Source organism: Branchiostoma lanceolatum, chromosome 7 (genome assembly GCF_035083965.1).
Source record: "Branchiostoma lanceolatum isolate klBraLanc5 chromosome 7, klBraLanc5.hap2, whole genome shotgun sequence".
Taxonomy (NCBI): Eukaryota; Metazoa; Chordata; class Leptocardii; order Amphioxiformes; family Branchiostomatidae; genus Branchiostoma; species Branchiostoma lanceolatum.
The window spans coordinates 3,250,285-3,272,705 of record NC_089728.1 but is presented as its reverse complement, the minus strand read 5'-3'; the positions used below and the strand labels follow the sequence as shown (position 1 = coordinate 3,272,705).

Sequence of the window (22,421 nt, the reverse complement as noted above, 5' to 3'; positions counted from 1 at the left end):
AAAAACTGGAAATGGTTAGATTTTGGGCCCCCTGGCGGCTTCCAGGGTACTGCAGCAGAACTTCAGTTTTTGGTATCTCTTGTTCTGGACCACTCATGGGCCCCCTGGCAGCTGTTCTGGACCTGCAAAGGTTTTTTGTTAAAATCTTCGAAAGAGGATAACCAAAGAACAGAAGACATGGATACTAGTAATCCATTAGTTTGCCATGCACCAAACACACGTAAACCGTAAATGTAACTGTTAGAACACAAGGAACATGCCTTCAAATTGGTAGAGATACTAGAGTTAAGTATTTGTGCTACATATACTTCAGGTTTGCTACGTTAGTTTAGCGATTACGGGGTCTTTTTATGAATATGAAATAATGAATTGGTATTGAATTTTTCTTTTTATTTTAGTTGAATGGTGTGTGCCAATTTGTTAACAATAGAGAGAATGTTAGCGACTATAAAAACACCCCTCCCAATGAAATGGTATAGCTACACTGCGACGTCACAAAATCAAGATGACGCCCACCAAACATGCCAACAGATCCAACATAGATTTTGCTATGCAAACCTGTAATAACCGTTACAGATTGCAATGTTTCCCTTGTTGCCTAACTCACTAAGGCAGCAATGCCTTGTCAGATTTCAGTTTGCCTAACTCTTTGACCACAAAAGCCATGCTTTCATATGTGATGGGGGTCTTGCAAAATCATATAGAACTGGGCAGAAAACCACTTAGTACGCCAAAAATAGTTACTCAAGCAACTGGATAAAATTTTGAAACATTTTATCCAGTTGCTTGAGTAACTATTTTTGGCATATCTTACTACCTGGATGTCTAACATTCATCAACAAACCATTTAGTAACACTTCAGGGAAGGAGGGGTTGACATTTCTTATTAAACGATAAAAGGAGGATTGTGAAGTCATTAGGGATGAGATCTTAGAATCCCAGCTAGAATCTCTACAGTTGCGAGGTCTACGTTTAGTATGGTGTTGTAAAATTTGACTTTGATTTAGCCCACAAAACTGAAGGAATATTCAAAAGAGCTCAGATGTTAAATATTGCATGAAACATTTTCTGAAATGTAGAATTGGGGTAAAGTAGGTAGAACTAGAAACTAAACAGTATTTTTATCCTTTTTTAATATCGAAGGGAATTTGATATCCATATTATCCAAATATGTCTACTGCGTCTCAGGTCACGCAGAAAATCCAAACTGTCGTACGGGAAGCCCCTTTACTTCACCAGTTACGGTTGAACAGTTTATTTCTTGCTGTTGAAACACAGTCCTGTCTGAAGTGCAACAAACCGAGCCAATTTTATGGCCTATTTTAGGCTATCTCGTACCAGTGACAGTTATTCAAAGTGCCTCTTCTAAAAAGTAACGGATAATAAAAGCACTCATGATATGAGAAATGGTACGGGGTAGGATGTTATAAATCGCTTCTTGTCAAGACCTTTATATTGACTGTAAGCCGGGAGTAAAGATGATGAATGTCTCAGGACGCAGCCGTAGCCCGGGATCGTGCAGAACGTCGCCCCTGGGGGACGTGCACGCGTGTGCGCTCGCTACGTTTTGTGCTTTAAGGCTACCAATCCATTCATGTGTCACTTGGAAAAGTCTTGCACATAAGCCACTGGCAGTGATGAATTCTCTCCCACTCAATCACAGTCCTCTGCATCATAACTACTTTCCTAAGTAGAGCAAAGTTGGAAGGGGAAGGGCACCGTAAAAAAGTTTGATGGACAAAAGATATGATGTTCGTCCATCGTTGTTGATGAAGACCTCGACTTCAGTCGCCCTTGTGGTTGCAGGAGTGGCTGATCAGGCCAATTCTTTCACAGAAACACCGGCTGCAGGTGCTGCACTGTAGGCTGGGTTGTGGCTGTATACTCAGGCTGATTCAACAGGGCAGGACTACTTATAACTGTCGTAGTGCATAATCCAGGGGTTAGTGACCCTACCTCTGGACCAAGAGGTTGCAAGTTTGAATCGTGGCTATTGTCCCTCACCAGACATGCATGCTTGTTTGTTTGTTAGTTTGTTTGTTTGCTTGTTTGAACCTTTGTTTATTCATGATAAGCTCAAATCGGCACACAGGCCGCTTTTCATTGAAGTCATGAGGGAGGACGTAAGGTTCAGATACAATATAACAGAGATACTAGTACACAGTCTACTGGAAAGGGTAGCAGTCCTTGGGACATGAACGTGGTCTACCGTCCATTTGTACTTATCGAAAAGAGATAGGAGAATTTCCATGTTACAATGAACCTGTAAATTCTGTACATAGCATCTGTCTTCTCTGTCATGAACAGTGGAGCAGTAGCTCTTCAGTGAGCTAGACTGGGTCAAGATCAGCTTCACTTTTTTTTATTTCAAACAATAGAAGTCTACATGTGTACTGAAACTACTTTATGATTATATCCTAATACATGTATATCCTATAAGCAACTCCTATAAGCAACTGACAGCCATTCTTTAGACATGTAGGTAAGAAATTCCTATTCACATTTTTATGCATAGACATTGGCATACCAGGAGTGTACACTGAAGATTATGGTTATGGGTGTATTAGGGTGAACTACCATAGATATTATCATTACAACGATAACATGTTGTATAAAGGAGAATAATGATTAATATCAATTCTACCCATGATTTGAGCCTGCCTGTGCTATAATTACAGAATGATACATATCTCAACCCTATGAATCGGACATATTTGTGCTGTGAAATATTGAACACTTCTAGCATGCAACAACACCTCAAGGATCCCAAATGGTCTCAAATTGTAATAAAAGTGATCCCCAGTGACAGGTTTAGTTCATACCTGCCCTGAACATGGGGGTGCCTGGAGTGATGTATGCCACAGATTAGTGTGGAAGCTGTGGGTGTTGATATGTAGTTATTACATCTGTAACTTCACTTGCCTCCATGGGAGTTTTCCTCCTGCTGTTTGTAATAAGAAATGGAAGGTCTCATTAGCCTGAATACCAGCCTCCGTAGTGACCGCTGGCTAAAAAAAAAAATCGCTGAGTACCAGCCTCCGTAGTGACCGCTGGCTAAAAAAAAAATCGCTTGCTAACCACGGAGTTAGCAAGCGATTTCTTTTGAGCCAGCGGTCACTACGGCTAAAGTCTCATACCTCCTTGAATTTGTGAAATATTTGGAATTTTCCTTAATTATCTTCGCCGAGTACTTGTACTCGGAGAGGATTATGTTTTCGGTTGAAAAATCTGTTGGGTGGGTCTGAATGTATGTCAGGAGCATAACTCAAGAAAACTTCAATGAATCTTTATGATTTTTGGTAGGTGTGTAGTGGTTGTGTAAAGGAAGGTCAAGTTCGAAAATGGGTTACCTTGCGTTTTTCAATAGTACTGCAGCGGACTTAGCATTTTTTTGTGTTTGTATGTAGGCAAAAAAAGTGACGGAAACGTTGATGGATCTTCATGATTTTTTGCAGGTGTGTAGATGTTGTGAAAACGAAGGTCAAGTTCAAAAATGGTTCTCCTGGCACTTTTCGTCGGTACTGCAGCGGGCTTTGTGTGGATGTGAATTTTCTTGTTGACAACATAACTCAAGAAGCTGTTGATGGATTCTTATGATATTTAGTGGATGGGTAGGATTTACCGAAAGGAAGGTCAAGTTCGATAATGGGCCTTCTAGCGGGTACCAAAGGTACTGCAGCAGAGCTTCAAAATTTAGGGGCATATTTTCTGAAAGTGCTATGGTCATGATTTTTGTGTGGTAGATAGTTAATGCCACAGAAAGTAAGTTCTGTAAATTTTGGCCCCCTAGCGGCTTGTTAAGAACCGCAGTGGGTGTTTTTGTTTTGACATTCGGACATGAATAACTTGAGAATGGGTCGACAGATCGTCGTGATGTTTGGTATGTAGAGAGCTCGGATGGTGCTTTACATAATCAATGACTAATCATGCAAATAAGGAGCTAATTTGCATAATTAGTAAGGAAAGTTTGTTAACCCACTGCCTTTCAATGGGACATGGGACAGTGTCAGGTCATGTAAACAGATAGCCTTGCATAAACGTACATGTAGGTCAAATAAATAAACTATTCTTCAAGCAGAGGTGTGGGTCCTGCTTGTTTTTGACGTGTTCAGTTTAAGCATTTTTGTTCAACACGGTTGGCGACATAACGAAATAGGGACAAAATAGAAAGCTTGACTAGAAACACCTAAAAACGTGCCAGATTTATTCTATTCATATGTATTGACTGTACTATTTCATCATCACTTTCAACTTTCAACACTGCCATATCGAACCTTTGTGGCCCATATAATATCAACATACTCATATTTTTTCATGACCAGTTATAACATATATCAGCACACTCTACACATATACTAGTCCTGTACCACCAAATGATTTTTAACCCTATCTTAACTGGACTCATTCGCCCAATCATAACATCCAAATGGTATGGTGCATGATCATATTTGCAGGGGGTGATAGGCACGTAAATATAAATCACTTTCCATAATAAGCCTTGATTATTTGGCGAAGATAATGTGTTTGTGGAACTCTAGTTTTTAATGCCATAGCCCTAGCCATCACAGATGTTATTGGTCCTTCCCTTCTACAAATGTAGTAATCCCAGCTATCTCAAGCCTGTAAGGGGTTATTCTTCTGGCGACTGTCCATGGACTATACCACAGTACTTTCAGGAAGGGGGTGTTTGCCTGCAATGCTGCGGTACCTGAAAATACTGCTAGGGGGCAAAAAATCGCCATGTTTCTTCGGGACCTCAATAACTAAAAAATTATTATTTATATTGGGTAAATGCACTACCCACTACCCCCCACACCCGGACAAACAACTTTTAGTTACTGTTTTACTGTACTAAAACAACAGTAGCTAATTGAACCATTGGCATAAAACTTTGTCTTGAATTAATCTTCTTTTAAAAACAACTTCAAGACATCCTAAATTGTCTTAAACTCATTAACATATCTCTTCAGAGTTTTGGTATAAAACCCGGTGTTCTCAGTCCAATCGTTAGTCACTGATGAAAGACAGTGGATGCTGTCTGAAACGTCTGACTGTTTCAAAATTTTATCCAGTTGCTTGAATAATTATTTTTGGCGTATCTTACTACCTGGATGTCTAACTTTCATCAACGACCTCAATAACTATTCCCATACCAAAATACACACAAATCCATTAATAGCCTCTTGAGTTATAGGTGCAGACACACAAGCACAACCAAAAACAGTACCTCTGTCGGAGGTGATAAGATTCACAGGCACGTGGCTTGTGTGACATGCCTACAAATCATACTTGAACCAGGCCTGCGTGTTATTGCCATAGACCCTCGCTAAGCTGTATAATCTGTCTATGCATCATGCTCGTGCAGGCTGATCTAACTGTAGGATGCCCATATTTCATACATGGATGATAGAAGTACTGCTGTAGTTATCCCATGTGGCAGGAAGAACCCTCTGCCTTCATATACAATCAATATCATTGTCAAAATTCCCATAATTGACTACATGTTGCTTAGCACGGGGCTTGACAAGCTGTAATTCCTCAGATAATCTAGCTGTTGTTTTCCATGGGAATAAACAAAACAGTTTTATCGAGGAGAAAAGAATTGGAGACAAAACAATTTTAAGTTGAAACCTAGATGCAGGCCGAAATGTTTGATAAAGGTATTTTGGGATGGTCTGTATTTTACGGTATCACATGGGCTTCTACTCTTCTTTGAAAATTGAATACTGGATTCTAATATTAGAATTAATGTTCTAACTTACAGATTTTTGTTTGAGGATTCCAGATATTTGTACGTAAATTGAGTAACTTTACTTCTATATACAGGTGCATTGATGCATTCTCAGTCAAAAATGAGTTGCACAGCTCCAATTCTGAGTGCACAAAGTGCACATGCTGCTAGGTTAGGTACCACATGCATTATTGCCATGGCTTTCTGTTGGGACGGTTTCAAGGTTTAGAAGGAAAAACAATCGAAACATCGCCAGTACGCAAGTCCTTTCTTTTTATGTCATATGGGGATCGTTATATGTAGCAGATTTTATTGTAGGGTGAACGTTTTTCAGATTCTGAAAAACAATGTTTTTCTACATGAGTCAGGCTACAATAACAACATGCGTCATGTTTTGATGTAAGCTATTACTACAACAACACGTATCAGACAGATTGGCATTCTTTTTGTGCATGCTCTCAAGGATAAGTATGATTACATATTTCAGCTATATGCTAAGCAGGTGGCTGGGCGGTCTAAGGTGACAAACATAGTCATGTTTATGAAGTTGTTTTTCAAGGGTTGTCTTAGGTTACATGAGTATGCAGTTGCTTTTTTTAAAGATTGATCTACTAAGTTCTAAAAAACAGCTTTATTCAAGTCCTTGTTTATAGAATTGGTCAGCTTTTGTAAAAGAAATATTAGGCAATGGATTCATATAACCTTGAGCTGTCTTTCATATCTAAGGCCACACCAATTTAATTTCTTGGTTAACAGAATTTTTAAAAAAATGCTAGATTGGAAAGTCCACAACACAAGATAATAAAACTGGAAGTCCTGCTGTAGAACCATGGAAAGCCACCAGGGGGCCCATAATCTAATCCTTTCTACATACCAATTATTAAGATCCATTCAGGACTTCTCGAGTTATGCTGCTCACAAACACACACGTGTGCGCACCTGAAAACATAACCTTCTTAGCGAAGGTAATGATTACACCATTTGCCTAGTAATGGGGTTTTGACTCCATGGGAAAGTTTGTTTACATTCTTTGAAAAACAGACCCTAATTTCATTGCAAAGGTAAAAGGTAAGCAAACTGTCAGAATGTATAGTTTAAGGCGATATAAAAAGAATTAGATTGTATTGATCAATTTGCAGATTGTACTTGTAAGTGATTTTCCATGGCGCCATCTAAATACTGCCAGAGGCCAACGTCTGTTTCAGTCTGTCGATTGTCCAGCTTCCCTCTAACAATAACACAAATTAGAAATTTCCCCAGATGACAAATATGCCAATAACTGCCACACCTGTAGAGGGTTAGGGGATCTCGATGACTGGTCCAAAGTTGGAAGCCCTGTCGCTGTTTCTTTGTGACTATTTGGTGTAACATAGCGGAGCACAAGATGGATCAATTTGTGTTTTAGACCTGTTTCATACAGATTAGATTAAAACATCTATCATTTATAGAAAATAGGTTTGGCTGTCCTCAAACACTGGACCTTGAGCTTTACATCCCACCTGAAAGGACGTTCCTAACTAGAGCTAGTTTCTCATTTTCACCTGAGTTGAGTAAGGAAATAAGTGTAAAGTGCTTTACCAAGGGCACAACCCTAGGGCCTACTAGGGAATCTAACCCAGAACCTTTAGATTCTTAGTCAACAACCCAGACCACCTTTCCCCCTAAGGCCACACCACTTTAATTTCTTGGTTAACGGAATTTTTAAAAAAATGCTAGATTGGAAAATCAACATGAAAACAGAATCTCAGAGGAAGGTTTGTACTTTAGTGCACACAGTTTCAGGGAGTAAATATGGTCAGGTGCAACTTTTCACCCCAGCTTTCTGTTTTCATGATGTCCTCGTGCTAGAATTTAAAAAAAAAATCTGTTAACCAAGAAATTGAATTGGTGTGGCCTTACAAATGCTGTCTGTCTGTCAGAGTGAAGAGGTTGCCATGTACACCACTTGTGTGGGAGTGACAATCTGCACTTTCACCCATGGTTAAAGGCAACCCTGGGGGGTAGAGAGTCATTTAACACTTGTTTGCTCTACTCTTGATCAAGATGAGAACGCTCAGAAGTAGTACTCTCCAAGCAGAGGTTGGTGGGGAAGATTGTGACCGTTTTATCACATGCGCCGTTTTTTGTCAGCTATCCCCACCAACGAAAAACGGGGCATATGATAAAACAGTCACAATCTTCCCCACCAACATCTGGTTGGAGAGTAGGGCAACAGCGAGCGTTCGGAGATTGCCAGAACTGTAGTGGGGAGGGGGGTGACAACCCTGGGGGGTAGAGAGTCATTGTTACACTTGTTTGCCCTCCCCTCGTAGATCGAGAGGCTTCAGGGGGAGAACGCTCAAGAGTGGGGCAAGAGCGAGAACTGTAGTGGGAGGGGGGTGCACGGCACCAATTACAGACAACCCTGGGGGTAGAGAGTCATTGTAACACTTGTTTGCCCTCCCCTCGTAGATCGAGAGGCTTCAGGCGGAGAACGCTCAGGAGTGGGGCAAGAGCGAGCGTCTCGAGACGGAGAAGCTGGCGCTGGAGAGGGACAACAAGAAGCTGCGCACACAGGTGGAGGACCTAGAGGAACAGTTGGACAGGAAGACGAAGGAGGCGTCCGCCGCGCTGGACTCCGATGTCAAAAGTCTCCAGAGCCAGCTCCACGACAGGAACAAGGTGATTCCTCACTGTCATCTAACGTGGCGTTCTGTAGACATGGCTCCAGTCAGGGGCGGAAAGCTTGAGAGCAGAATCAATGGAAGTCAAGGGCAGGGCTCTAGCCAGCTTGAGATTTGATTTATGGTATATGATTTGAATTTGATGCTCGGTTGTGTATATATTATTATTTTGGTTACTTTTTTTCATCAGTTTATGTTATTTTCTTGTTATGTTATTGAGTCTGTTGAGTATGTTGTTCTGTACAGGGCACGCCTGAAAAGCAGTGTGTTTAGCACTGAGTGCGCCTACACTGTATAAAGAAAACAGAAATAGATACATAAATAAATTGTCTCCCGTCATCACAATTCCCATTGCTGTAAAATTCCTAAGTTCCGTCATATTGTACAAATTTCTGTCACTGTTCAATTCCAAGGCTAGTTTTTGGGTCATGGTTTAGTTAAATTTGGATATTTCCATTTCATTACCGATACATACATATCGATACTTTAAGTTGCTTATTGTTATGGATTATACAAATCAGAACTTGTAAAATGGAATATTTTACAAATGGTTACATACATTTGGGGCTAATGACGTTCTGTATCGTCCTTGATTTTACAGGAAGTTGGAGACTTGAAACATGAAAACAACAAGCTGAAGAAGAAACTTCAGGACAAAGCAGCAGAACTTCATCATGCGCAGAAGAAGGCGGAACAAAGTGACACCGAAGTCAAACTGCTCAGGGGTCGGGTTGAAGAGCTCAAGAAGTCCTTGGCTCAAGCCGAGGATGAGGTAAGATGTTTGGACAAAGTAGCAGGCCGTCAACTTGAAGATGTTGAATTATGAGTTCTTTGTATGAGAAAATTCAGACTTAGAGCACAAAGTTGCTGTTTCAAGTTGTAGAGGTTCAAGGACATACTTTTACATGTCTGTGAATGCAATTGCCTTGCTTGAATATTTGTGATGTACCTACTTGCTCAGTGCTTGTAGAATAGATTTTGACATCAGTATCAACAACATTGGATCCTCTTTATTCCGTGTTTCATAAGATGTACTGCTAAACCTTTAAGTTGAAATAGATTGAAACTTAAGGACGCCTAAGTAAGATGATATGGTATTGATACCTGTAGTACACATTGTAAGAATGTTCTCAATTATCAGTGACAAAATGTATCCTTATTCCTCTCCTAATTGATAACTCACAGAGCAACCAGCGGTGCATAACATAAATACATTTATGTGTCTAGTAGAAAGAGAATGACTACCGTAGTATAAAACCCTCATTTCTGTCTAGCCTTATGGCTTATGGACTTAAAAATTGCAATACAAACACGTCTTTGTCACCTGAAATCTGGAACAGAATAATTCTGCCTGCAGAACAATGTTATCATGTCTCTGTATCATGTATCTATATAGCCGGTATAACCACCTTAGGCATAACACACCATCTTTGCAGGCAATTTGGTGCGGCAGCAGCTGGTTATATTACACTGAACGATCTGTCACACCTACGTACCTTTTGCACATCTAAGTATAAGTGTTCTTAAAATAATACTAAGACAACCCACACATTGTGGGTTGGCTAGACCAAAAAAAATGACAAAGTAGAAAGTCCGACAAAATCGCCTAAAGACACGTCAAAAACCTGCCGGAACCCATCCTCTGCTTGGAGAGTACCTACTGTACTTCAGGTGATAATGAATTCCACTCTACGATAGTTCTGGGATAATACGAATTTTCGAACCCATCAATCTTACTTAGATTGGTAACTATGGTTATCTCTGTGTTTGTGACAAACATTGTGACCTTCCTCCCCTTCTCCAGGTTGACTGCCTGCAGAACAACCAGCGGAAGCAGCAGCGCACTCTGGAGGAGCAGCAGGAACAGTGTGAGAGTCTACAAGTCCAGGTGGACCACCTGCAAACAAGGTACAGCAACAGTTGATCTTGATCTTGATTGGGTACTGGACAACACCCCTCTTGTTGGGGTAAAGCGCCCAGGGGGGAGTGCGCTGCGCTGTTATTGTCCTCTCAGGTGAAGGACACAGCCTCCTTGAACTTGGGAGGGTCGGCTATGTCCATGACTTCCTGAGGTAGTGAATTCCAGTCTCTCACAGTTAGATAAATAATTAAATAATTAATTAATGAATACTAAAATAGAGAAACATTTTTGTGCATCCTTTTTTACCTCCGTGAAAATGGAGGTATTGTTTTTGGTGAGGCTACAAGTCCAGGTGAACCACCTGCAAACAAGGCACAGCAACATTTAGGTCCATCCTTTTCAGGGTATTAGCTAGCTATGCATCCATGCGTCTTTTGGACACCCTTCACTTAAAAAGCAAAGAAATTAGACGCCCAGTTTTGCACCTGGACGCCCAGAGGACCCCTGTTTCCCTTGTAATTACATACAGATGTTACTGTGTTACAGTGTTACTGAAACATTTGTTTTTTCATCCTACTAGACATTGGGATCCTTTTTACCTCATTGAAAATGGTGGTATTGTTTTCAGTGAGGGTAATTGTTTGTCTTGGTTTCTGTATGTAGTTATTTGAGTATTGTAGAGTGGCAGAATGTGAGGGGTTAAATGGTGTAGCCGGAGACTGGCAGGATGGGAAGGATGGTTGAAAGTTAGGCACTTGGGGATACTGACTGGAAGTCTTTCTGTAGTTTTTGGTATGTCTGTTACCTTACAGTAGCTTATGGGAGCCATTGGGAAACTGCATACTTATTAGACAGAATCAGGGAGAAATTCACATATAACAATGATGAAGAAAACAAGAAATTCCCCAAAACTTTTTTACCAATGTTAGTGCCAACATCATGGCTACCTACTGACCCACTATCAACTTTGAAAGGAGAAGAACGCTACAAACTATGAATTTGTTGAATATTGACCATATTGTAATATTCATCAGTGTGGAGCTGAAGAATGATTGTATGTAGCTAAAGTGTGAAGCATGGGGCATGAAGTAGGTCAAGAGTAAGTATTGATTCCGTAGTTCTCAAAAGAAGTCAAGCTTGTGATTATCAATAAAGGTCTTCATTCATTCATTATTGGGTATGGACCCTGCCAAAATCTATTGGTAAACGTGTTTCATGTCTTTGACCATGCGCCTGTATAAGCAATTTTGTTGCAGTCTTACCATTCAAGTTACTTAGCACATAGCATTTTACCCACCAAAAATCAGAAGCATTTTCCCATGAAGAATCCAGATATCCACAATACATACACAAACATTACTGTAAAAGGGAAAATGTTCTTGGAGGTTTTATGTTCACTGTTTTTGCATTGACCTATTTTATCCCATTTTCTCCTCACCGCAAAATGAAATCACTGTGAACTTAAAGCCTTTTACAGTATGTTTTAACATTAGATTGATTTTGAGTCTGCCCTTCATGATTCATACACATTTATTGAATATCGTTGGATTGAAATGACCGCTGTAAATAGCTGCTAGCCCTGCAAGGTCACTCAAAGTCATGTTCTATTTATCAGTACTCGGCTTTTGCCGTACTTTTCGTTTTTTTCCCTTCTGCCATTCGAGCAACATCAGAGCCTGTTATGGGTACACTCTTGTGGATGGAGTGTGTAAAGGTGTAGCTAAATGACAGATGGAGAACGATGATGTGGTGCTTTATTTCATACTGTCTGCTATCTACTAGCCTCTACCAGGCTCCAGGCGTGGCTGGAAAGAGTAGAAGTTGGCCAAACAGACAGATAACATGTCAGAGGTGTTGGCTGGCTGATAAATACAGATGCCTCATCGGGACTGTCTATTTTGCCGATTTCTACTCTTTCCAGCCACGTCTAGTGCCTGGTAGAGGCTATCTATCTACATCCTCTAAGCTTATTACGTCAACAAGAAATGGAAGATCTCATACCTCCGTGAAATATCTAAAGTTTTTTATGAATTTCCCAATGCCATAGCTCCAGCCATCACATGCAGATGTTAGTGGCCCTCCCCTCAATCCCAGAGATCTGTCTCCCATAAGGAGTCATCCGACAGCTGACCACCTGTCCATGGACTATACCTAACTTACAGGAAGAAGGTGTAGACCTGTAAATGTTTAATCCTGTAAATATTTAATGCTGTAATACCTGAAAATACTGCTAGGAGGCCCAAAGTTGCCATGTTTCTTCTGGACCTCAATAACTACCCACATACCAAATTTGATACAAATTCATCAAAAGGATCTTGAGTTATAGGTGAGAACACACACACAAAACCAAATACAGTACCCCCATCGAAGGCGAACCTCCCTCCCGTGGGTAATAAGTTACAGCTTGATTGTCTTTGTATTTCTCAGAAGGTGATGTATTAGTAAGTGTCAAGTTGTGGTGAGACCTAGGGGTTGATCGTTCTTGCAGACAGGATGGAGACTGGGTAATGAGTAATGAGTAAGACTTAAGCTGGTCTGGATTAGTACAGAATGAGTCAGGTGGTGGTTTTCTACTCAAGGGTAAGATTCTGATAACAGTGTGTGAATGTAAGGAGTTCACTTGCCTATCAAGGGGTTCATTGACCTATCAAAGGGTTCACTGACCTCCTAGTGGGTTTATTAACCTTCCTTCTGCACGAATATGCCGTCATGCTTTTATTCAACAGTATTGTCAGTCTATACAGATGCTGACACGTACTGCGCAGACAAAATTATTCAACACACACAAATGATTAAACAGGGATTGTCATCTACATGTGCTATTCCCTAGGATGGTAAAATTGGGTAGTTTTAGTGTTTGCAAAGTACAGATGCTGAACCATAAAGCATAGGCAGCTGAAATATAGAGCACATTGAGCCTAAAATGTTCTCTGATATCTATTCTGGAAGCTTTATCATGTGAACAGTTAAGTTCCCTGCTTTTCATTGAAAGTGCTTTGCTCAGGAACTACATTTTGTAAACCTCCTGCCTGCTGTATCCACCATTCCTGCAAAAGTTATTTATTCATTATTTTTATTTATTCATTTATTTAGATTCACCACATTTGTGGAAGGATTGACATAACAGGTGACTATCACCTTTTCAAGATGTCATCCCAGACCAGACTGTAAGGTTTGGACCTTCGCACACCGGGGCATACCCCTACTCTTTTTCGAAAGGTGTGGTGGGCTCTTTAACGTGCGCGGGGTGTGGCTCTCCCCGAACACGGGGCTTCCATTTAACGTCCTATCCGAGGGACGTCCCTAACCCTATATATAGCTGGGAGAAAGGCCAGCAGAAGATGGTTAATTCCTTCAGCCTTGCTACAGGTAGCGCCCGTAGTCCAGTGGTTAGCGACCCAACGATACCTCTGGAACCAGAAGCTGTAAGTTCAATCCTGGCTGTGTCTCTCACCCGACATGCGCGCTACCGGAATGGGTCACAGTCCTTAGGACAGGACGTTAAGCCGTGGTCCATTGTTCATTGTGCTTGTCAAAAGGAGCTAGGGGAGTTTCCCTGATTCAGTGAACCCGTAAATGCTGTACGTAGCGTCTGTCTTCTCTGTCACGACCAGTGGAAGAACAGCTCTTCAGTGGGCTAAAACTGGATCAATATAACTTTCACCTTTACACGCCATGGAAAGTTGCTACAATGTGATGTATCAGAATAAACCTATGAAAAAGCAACTGTTACAGTAATCAATGCAAATTCCTTTTTCAATTTATTTGCAGCAGTGACCATTCAATATGTATCACCGCACCTGGCACAAAACCAGTGGGACATTTTGACTTTAACCCCGTATCACTATCAGTACAGTGTGTATTTCTGAATCTGAATCTATATAGCCGGTATAACCACCATTAGGCATAAAACACCAGCTTTGCAGGCACGCGGCGCGGCAGCAGCTGGTCATATTACATCGAACGGTCTGTTACACCTAGTCTTTGCATATCTGACTGCAACCGTTCTTTACAGCTACTTAGTGAGGATGCTCCCACAGTACTTGATGACAACGAGTTCCATTCTACTATTGTTTTCGGGAAATACAAATTTTTGAACACATCAATCCTTGGCTGATAACTCTGGTACTTAAAAGCATGACTATTTCTAATCCTCTTCTGAGCTGGCATTAGATACTTATCAGTCGGTACGTCCACAAGTTTATTAGTCATCTTCTGTATCTGTATACTATTAACCAATATGACCGCCCTTCGACGTAACACACCAGCTTAGCACACCTGTTCCTGCAGCCATATCAAGTGAAAGATAGCCAGTGGGCCCAAACAATGCACCACTTGCAGATGGAGACATGATGATAACCAAGCCATGTCAAAATGAGTTTAGGGATTCAGTGCGATAGTAAAAGATAAGATGAAGACATTCTGAATCTTCAGTAAACGGCTTTTATGTAACGAGCTATTTTGTTCACTTATGTAGGACATCCATCCAGTATTACTATCATTGACTTGCACATTATGGGCATTCCAATCACCTGTCCCGTATATGCTTGGATCTTCATAAAGAGAACCCATTCAAAAATTTAGCACCAGTAAGGTCCACATTCTACTAGACCGATTACCGAGCAACGGTACAGGGACCAAAATTGGATTTGAGTAACCTTTTATTTCATATTGAAATATGAGGCAATATGTAAATGTATGATTCAAAGGACAATAAGACAGACAAAACATAAAAAGATTTGTTCTTCATCTATGAAATTCAAGTGATATGTCAAATATTTGGTCGCTCACTGGTGCTCGGTGGTTGCAGCCTCTAGTGGAAAGAGGGTGTAAACGACTATTCTTGTCTTGATGTAATAACAAGGTATTTACCTGTCTACATGCTTTACTACAGGTATGAAATTATATATCCCCAGATAAGAGTAATTGTAACTGCCCAAATCCAAAATTTCTCCTCCGTCTCACATGTCATGTGACATAAAAAAGAGTTCCAATTTTAGCAGCAGCCAGGCCAACTCTCCAGCCTATCATTTACTGCCTCGACTACCACTACATTTCCACAGTGGCTGGAATCCATCAGCAATATCTGGGGGAAATTGCAATAAAAATGTCATTTCAGAGAACAAGTTCTGCAGTATGGTTTTATGACATGTGTCGTTAAATGGGAGCCATAACGTGATAAAGCATTGATCGTGTCCGAAAGGCCTGTTTCATGTGCACACAGTAAACACGTAATGTCCTGGCACGTTTTAACAACAGAGTCCTAACTTCTCGTGTAGTAACCTAGATTTCTGACAGTTGTTGTCGTTACCCTTTCAGCCGGACCTTATTTTAGCTCAAAGGTGCTATTAGGTAGAATGTGCCATTATCCCTACGGAAGTACATGTAATGTGCCGAGGCTTGGTCTGCAGATGGACCTGGAAGATTGATATACTGGTGTAGGAGCTCCATCTCCTTGCGAAGTCATCAAACTTTGATTTGACATGCAGATGATCGAACCGACTGACCTAGTTTACCGGTTCACTGCAGACTTTATCTGGAAAGGAGGCAGATTTGGAAGGCCAATTTGTAGACCGTTCTTTTAAATCATATTGTTAATAAGGTCATACGTTAGGTTATGCAGCACACAGAACTTTCATCGCCAAATACACAACGCATTTCCATGCATCTTCCTTTTGTGCTGTTTTATTCTGGCTTGTTTGGTAACATTGAACACACCGTAAGACACAGCTGTATGTTTTACAGAGCGGTGCACATATTGAAGATACAAGAAATATTGATTTCAGTTTCTGCACCTGATGCCACCCATTGATCACAAGATCTGTATATCAAAGACGTTGAAAAACATCTTTGATATACTTTGATTTTCGGAAACATTTCTGTATCTGTTGGAAACGTTGTACCAAACAGGACCTGGTCCTAAATGAAAAGATGATCATATATGGTATAATCAAGGTTCTCACCCTGTTACCACACTTGCACATTGTATTCTTATTGCTAAGTACTGTGTATATTTATGTTTTGTTCAAAATGTAAAACCAAACTTTGCGCTCTTTAGAAACCGACTTAGGAACATCGTAGAAATAGACAAGCAATTGCAATATTTAAACCCATTGTTGTAATTTCAATCAACACTACAATTAATTTGGATTTTCCATGTATTTTTATGTATTATGCATGTTTATAAAGTTTGAATAAAATAAAATTTTTTTAAAGAATTTATCACAAGATGCTGTTTTATGCATAACTGATTCACCTGTATGCTGTGCAAAAATGAAGACCATTGCTGGAAAATTCAACAAAATTCCTTGACATTTGTGAAATGGCATTCGGTACTTCATATACTGTAGATCACTTAAATATAGCGGTCAGTAATTTTAGCAGTTGGGGGAAAAGGGAGTAGTTCACTGCATTTGATTTTAACAGTGGGAACAAACATTACCGTCTCAAATATTAGTGATCAAATATTTGCGATAATGAAATTTTAGCTGTTGACTAGTGACCGTTAAATTAGCTAAAAGTAAGTTACAGTTAACAAATCAAGAATTACAGTATGTGCTTCATTAGAACGAGCTCAATATAAGATGAAAGCAGATCCTCTTCCTTTTTGATCTATGCCACATGATGGTGTCATTGCTGACGTTACTGCTTTATGACACCAAACGATGTGCTAATACAGTCATTACGGCGGCCAGCATCACTTTTAGTACCTTTTTTATGCCGGGCATGGATTCATGATGTACATATCTACCTCATGGCAGTAGCCATTAAAGCGGATTACTGCACACTTACTGGGTATTCATCTTGGAGGTGACCGCTTTAATGGCCAGCATCTGCATCACCAGATTGGGCCATTTTGTCATCTTTATGTGTATTTCTTTTATCTAACCCACCTCTAACTTTTTTAGCACTGTGTGTTCCCCAGGGGAGTGCTTATGTACTTACGCCAGCTGGTATATACGAGGAGAACACCTGTTTTGTATGTGAAGTAATTAACACAAATTTTTTATCGTAAAAATTCTATGCCCGTTGTGGGTAAATGGTTTTGTTGGAGGGGAAGAATGTAGCAATGTGTTTTAGAGGACACAACAGGACTAGTCTTGGCCACATGTAGGAGGGCCTGCATGCTCTTTTCCGTAAGGCGTAGGCAGCCTATTTTAATTTCCTGTAATCCGAAGGGAAAGCCGCCTTATTTGCAGTGAAGCAACCAAATTTTGCGCAATTGCATTCTTTGATTTTAGCATGTTGTCGGGACACCTCCATGCAGACCTTCACGAATTTGTAGGGAAAGCCGTCTTATTCACGTTATTTGTAGTGAAGCGTAAGTTTTGCGTATTTGCCTTCTTTAAACTAATGTTAGCATAATACGTAGGGGGTTCTTGAACGTTCTTCTGAATTCAGCGTTAAGTGTTGTCAGGACACCCCCATGCAGACCCTCATGTAGCCGTATGAAAGCCATCCCATATATATACTATTATGAGTGAATAAAGAACAGACCCCAGATTACATCGATCAGTTTTGAGCAGGCAACTTTACTTTCTATGCTCGTACTTTTATCCACACAATAGCATCAAAAGTGTCTGGATTCCTGTATCTCCCTCCAATTTGAAGTTTCATTGTGTCGCACTGATCAGCAGTCAGCATCTAGCCTTCTTCCTGGCGATCCCGTATCGATTTCTCGGCCAAAAAGAGCCCGGGTATGATAGCCTTCTGCACTGAGCCTGCCACTTAAGATGGCCAGATAATCCCGTCTTTCCGTACTGTTTGCATAATTTGTATTGATCGTGTTATGGACGGCATGAAACGTGTATTATGTGATTGTATCATTAGGCCATCTTAAATCATCGTGACATCGTAGCATTGATTTTTCGTGTGCCCATACTAACCACATTGAGAACCCCCTCAGGAAACTGAAAGTAAAAGCAGACAACGGAATGAATATTGGTAATGAAATGATTTCCTGTCGCCTGTGTGGTAACTCAGCATAACAACCAGATACCTTTAGTTTAGGTCTTAATTCCTTCATGATTAAAAATTGCTTACCCATATCTTTTGTCAATACATGTTTATGTCATGACTAGGGCTCTATCGAGCTTGAAATTTTCGGCATCCAAATTCCTGATGACGGAAAGATCCCACAAATAATTTTTTTTACCGTCATCGTGTACAAATTTCTGTCATTTGACTCAAATTCCAACAGTTCTATATCTTTACCCGCCAATTTACCCGTCAAGGTTGACTGAATGATCTTAAGATTTTTCATCACACGCGGCAGAGTTCTGTCAAATAATGGAATGACGGTTGCTGGTTAGAACCCTAGCGTGCGTAGTCCAGTGGTTAGCAATCTTGCCTCTGGAACTAGGAGCCCCGAGTTCGATCCGGGCTGTGTCGCTCACCTGACATGCAGGCTACTGGAAAAAGTCGCAGTCCTTAGGACGGAACGTTAAGCCGTGGTCCACTGTTCATTGTGCTTGTCGAAAAGAGCTAGGGGAATTTCCCCAGGTACAATGAACCTGTAAATACTGCACATAGCGTCTGTCTTCTCTGTCACGACCAATGGAAGATTAGCTCATCTGTTCATTGAGTTCATTTGAACTAAACTGGTTCGAGATCAAAGATCAATTTCACTTTTTTGTCTTGTGATATTTATCACTCTATATATAATGCATATTAAGTCAGTGATAATAGTTTATCCTGATGTGACTAATAGACGTTTAGGGAATAGATGAGGAGAGGATTGACATGTGCCATTCATCTATTTGTCATCATCTGTGCACTGTATACAATGATCTATCAAAATAACAGATCATCAGGTTGGTTTTTGTTCTGGGAGTGGACTTTTCTATATCATCATCTGTATCATCAGCATTAGTATGATAAAGAACATCATATGATTACATAATGTCTATATATTATGATGATATAATTATATATCCTTGGTATGATAACATTGGTCAAACTCAGTTTATAAAGCAACAAAAAATATTTCTTTTACAGAACTTGAAATCAGTCTAGAATTGCTAAAGCCAGATCACTGTAGAGAAATAATTTCTCTCAGTACGATCAGGATCCAGGTTACTTTAGGCAGGCCACACCAATTTAATTTGTTGGTTAACAGATTTTTATCTTTAATTTTAGCAACAAAATCATCAAAACAGAAGGCTGGGGTGAAAACTTGTAACTGACCCTGTTCACTCCCTGAAACTGTGTGCACCAAAGTACAAACTTTCCTCTGAGCTTCTGTTTTCATGTTGTTTTTCCAATCTAGCATTTTTGTAAATTTTTTTCTTACGTTAACCAAGAAAATAAATTGGTGTGGCCTTAGAGAGAGTATGTCTCTTCCAGGGTCCCCAACGGGGCAGTGCAGAACTGATTGGGCTCTGACCATTATGCTGGAGGTTAAATGAGCCAATTAGAAAATCTGGAATATACGGTATATGGGGCCTGGGTTGATCAATATCGCTTATCATTCGGCTGACGGTACATGATTCTGATTAAACCATCCCTTTTCCTCTTATGAAAGATATTATGCAATGCAGACCGTATGTCTGGCAACCTTCCAGTAGTTGCAGAGGGCCTGCGTGCCTTTTTCCAAGAGGCGTAGCGAGCTATTTTAAATCACCGCTAATCGTAACTGGCTGGCTCTGATTCAGCATTTAGGCCACACCAATTCATTTTCTTGGTTAAGGGAATAAAAAAAAGATAAAGAAAATGCTAGATTGGAAAAACAACATGAAAACAGAACCTCAGAGGAATGTTTTTAATTTGGTGCAAACAATTTCAGGGAGAGAACAGGGTCAGGTGCAAGTTTTCACTCCAACCTTCTGTTTTTCATGATTTTTTTTGGCTAAAATTAAAAGTAAAGATCCGTTAACCAAGAAATTAAACTGATGTGGCTTAATCGTAACTGGCTGGCTCTGATTCAGCATTTATTGTTGTCTGTAAATTTTTTGTTAGGCATAGGACGGTCTCTTTATCTGTCTGTATCTATAACTGCCCTTCTGCATAACACACCAGCATGAATTCTATGTAGCACTTAACTTGTTTTCCTGAATTCATCGTTATTGACAAATTCTTCTGATCGCGTAGTCGACTACCAGATGACCCAAAAGTCACAATGCAACACCCAGTTGTGTTTGCAGCCTAGTTTTGCCAGACACCCCATCAATACAATGGAATAATCCGGCGAACTCATTCCCCGGATCCCAATTGCAAAAGCTAAAAGTCTATTTATGCATAGCCAGACCTCCTGAATTTACCTTTAAGGCCACGTTAATTGGATTATACGGATGACATCCGAACTCGCATCAATTCTCGTCCGTTTTTTATCATAAAGGTTTTTGACCATACTGTAAATCGTACAGAGCAGCTGCAAAATGATCAAATGTATGCCGTCAGTTGCAAAAAATTCGGAAAACGGATACTAATGTCATAAAATCCAAAGTCAATTCCAAAGTCAAAGTAGATGGTTCCCAAAGGATATCATTCATATAATCGAATCCATATGGCCTAAGCGTCACTGGCCCACCTGAATTTGGCAGGATCCCCCATGCAGATCCGCTTCAAGCTATTATACAGCTCAAAGTTTCATGCCAGCTACATATATTCTTTATCGATTTGTATAAAAAAAACAGAGGCTGAGGGAATCTCCTTGGTTGTGGTGCTTGTTCAGAGTTATATATCAGCCTGAGCTGGGTTTACCAGGGCTCCCCAGTGGTGGATCTGTCTGTGAAAGTTGTTAGGGGAGGGGATTAGATAACAGAGACTGCCTGCCATATCTGCAGCTGCTCCTCCCCACTGATTATTCCTCCTGCCATCATGTGGCATCTTGTGGCGCAATCGGTAGGGTGTTTTGCCCACAACCGAGAGGTCCCGGGTTCGAAACCACCGATATGCCCCGATGTTGTACCCTTGGAAAAGGCACTTTACACGACTTTCCTCACTTCACTCAGGTGTAAATGAGTACCTAGCTTCGGTTAGAGATGTCCCTCGGATAGGACGTTAAATGGAGGCCATGTGTTTGAGGAGAGCCACCACCTTTTTTATCGAAAAGAGTAGGGGTCCTTCCTGGTGTTGGTGGCTCAAAACCTACTGTCCTTTGACCGCACATGGGTTTGCCCTTTGTAATAGCCTCCAGCTAGTTGAGCAACCCTGGCATGTACATGGACATGCTGAACCAATAAATAAATAAATAGATATTCCTCCTGCACTGCCCTCTCCCTGTGGAAAACTGCCTCATAGAGAAGATATCCTCACATGACCTCATACTTAGAAACGGTCCACATCCATCACAAGGTACTGAGTTGCTCTCCTGTGATCCCACCGACTTGTAAATGGCAGCAATACCGTCTCTGGACTTAAATTGCGGTTTTGTATTGACGTAAAATAAGTTTGGGACAGAAGAAGCTTGAGACAAGTTGGTAAGTCAAAGCCATTTCATACTGGTCAGACTTCTTCTGATATACCTGAAATGAGTTTGAAAGACAAAACAATAGACGTCCTGGCATCGCTTTATTTTTCTTTTTGACATCAAGGAAATATTGAAGTTGTAGATAAAAGAAATGCTTGCAAGTGTTCAACCAGAATTGGTCTGTAACCTTAATTGTGGCGAAGGTGGCCATGCATCTTGTTTGCTCCCACGCAATCATGACTTGTCCCTGTTTTACCCTTTGTTACCTCCGAGAAGAAGGTTATGTTACTGGGTATGTGTGTTTGTGAACAGCGTAACTCGAGAAGTCGTAGATGCATCTTTATCACACTTGGGAGTAGGGGGTGGAGAAAGGAAGAAACAATTAGATTTCGGCCCCCCTTTCTACTGTACTACAGTGGAAATTCCGGTTTTAATATCAGATTCTCATGTTCTGGTCTGCTTGCAAATGGTCTGCTTGACATGCTATGGTTATGATTTTTGAGTGGTAGATAGATCTTGTTAGAAAAATACACAAATAATCCTATTCCTTATCCACGTACAGTTAGTATTGTATGCTAATCCCTACACAGATGTAGCAGTCTGGCTTGTTTTGAGCGTATTTGGTGGTGTTTTATACGTTTTTCTGGAGATAACTCCCTTTTGCAGATCCTCCATTTTCCATCAGATTTGCCAGGAGGGTATCTGTACAAAGCATGTTATCTCCAGGAAAACGTAGAAAGGACCATCAAATACACT

The 22,421-nt window shown here is 40.6% G+C and overlaps 1 protein-coding gene across 1 annotated transcript in view; it reads left to right on the top strand.

Moving 5' to 3' along the window:
* LOC136438579 (coiled-coil domain-containing protein 102A-like) overlaps window positions 1–22,421 on the top strand; it is a 56,638-nt gene that overhangs the window by 25,243 nt on the left and 8,974 nt on the right. The window contains exons 6-8 of the mRNA XM_066433443.1: window positions 8,183–8,392; window positions 8,996–9,166; window positions 10,199–10,302. Of these exons, the coding sequence (XP_066289540.1) occupies window positions 8,183–8,392; window positions 8,996–9,166; window positions 10,199–10,302 (485 nt within the window). The remainder of the gene's footprint in view (window positions 1–8,182; window positions 8,393–8,995; window positions 9,167–10,198; window positions 10,303–22,421) is intronic.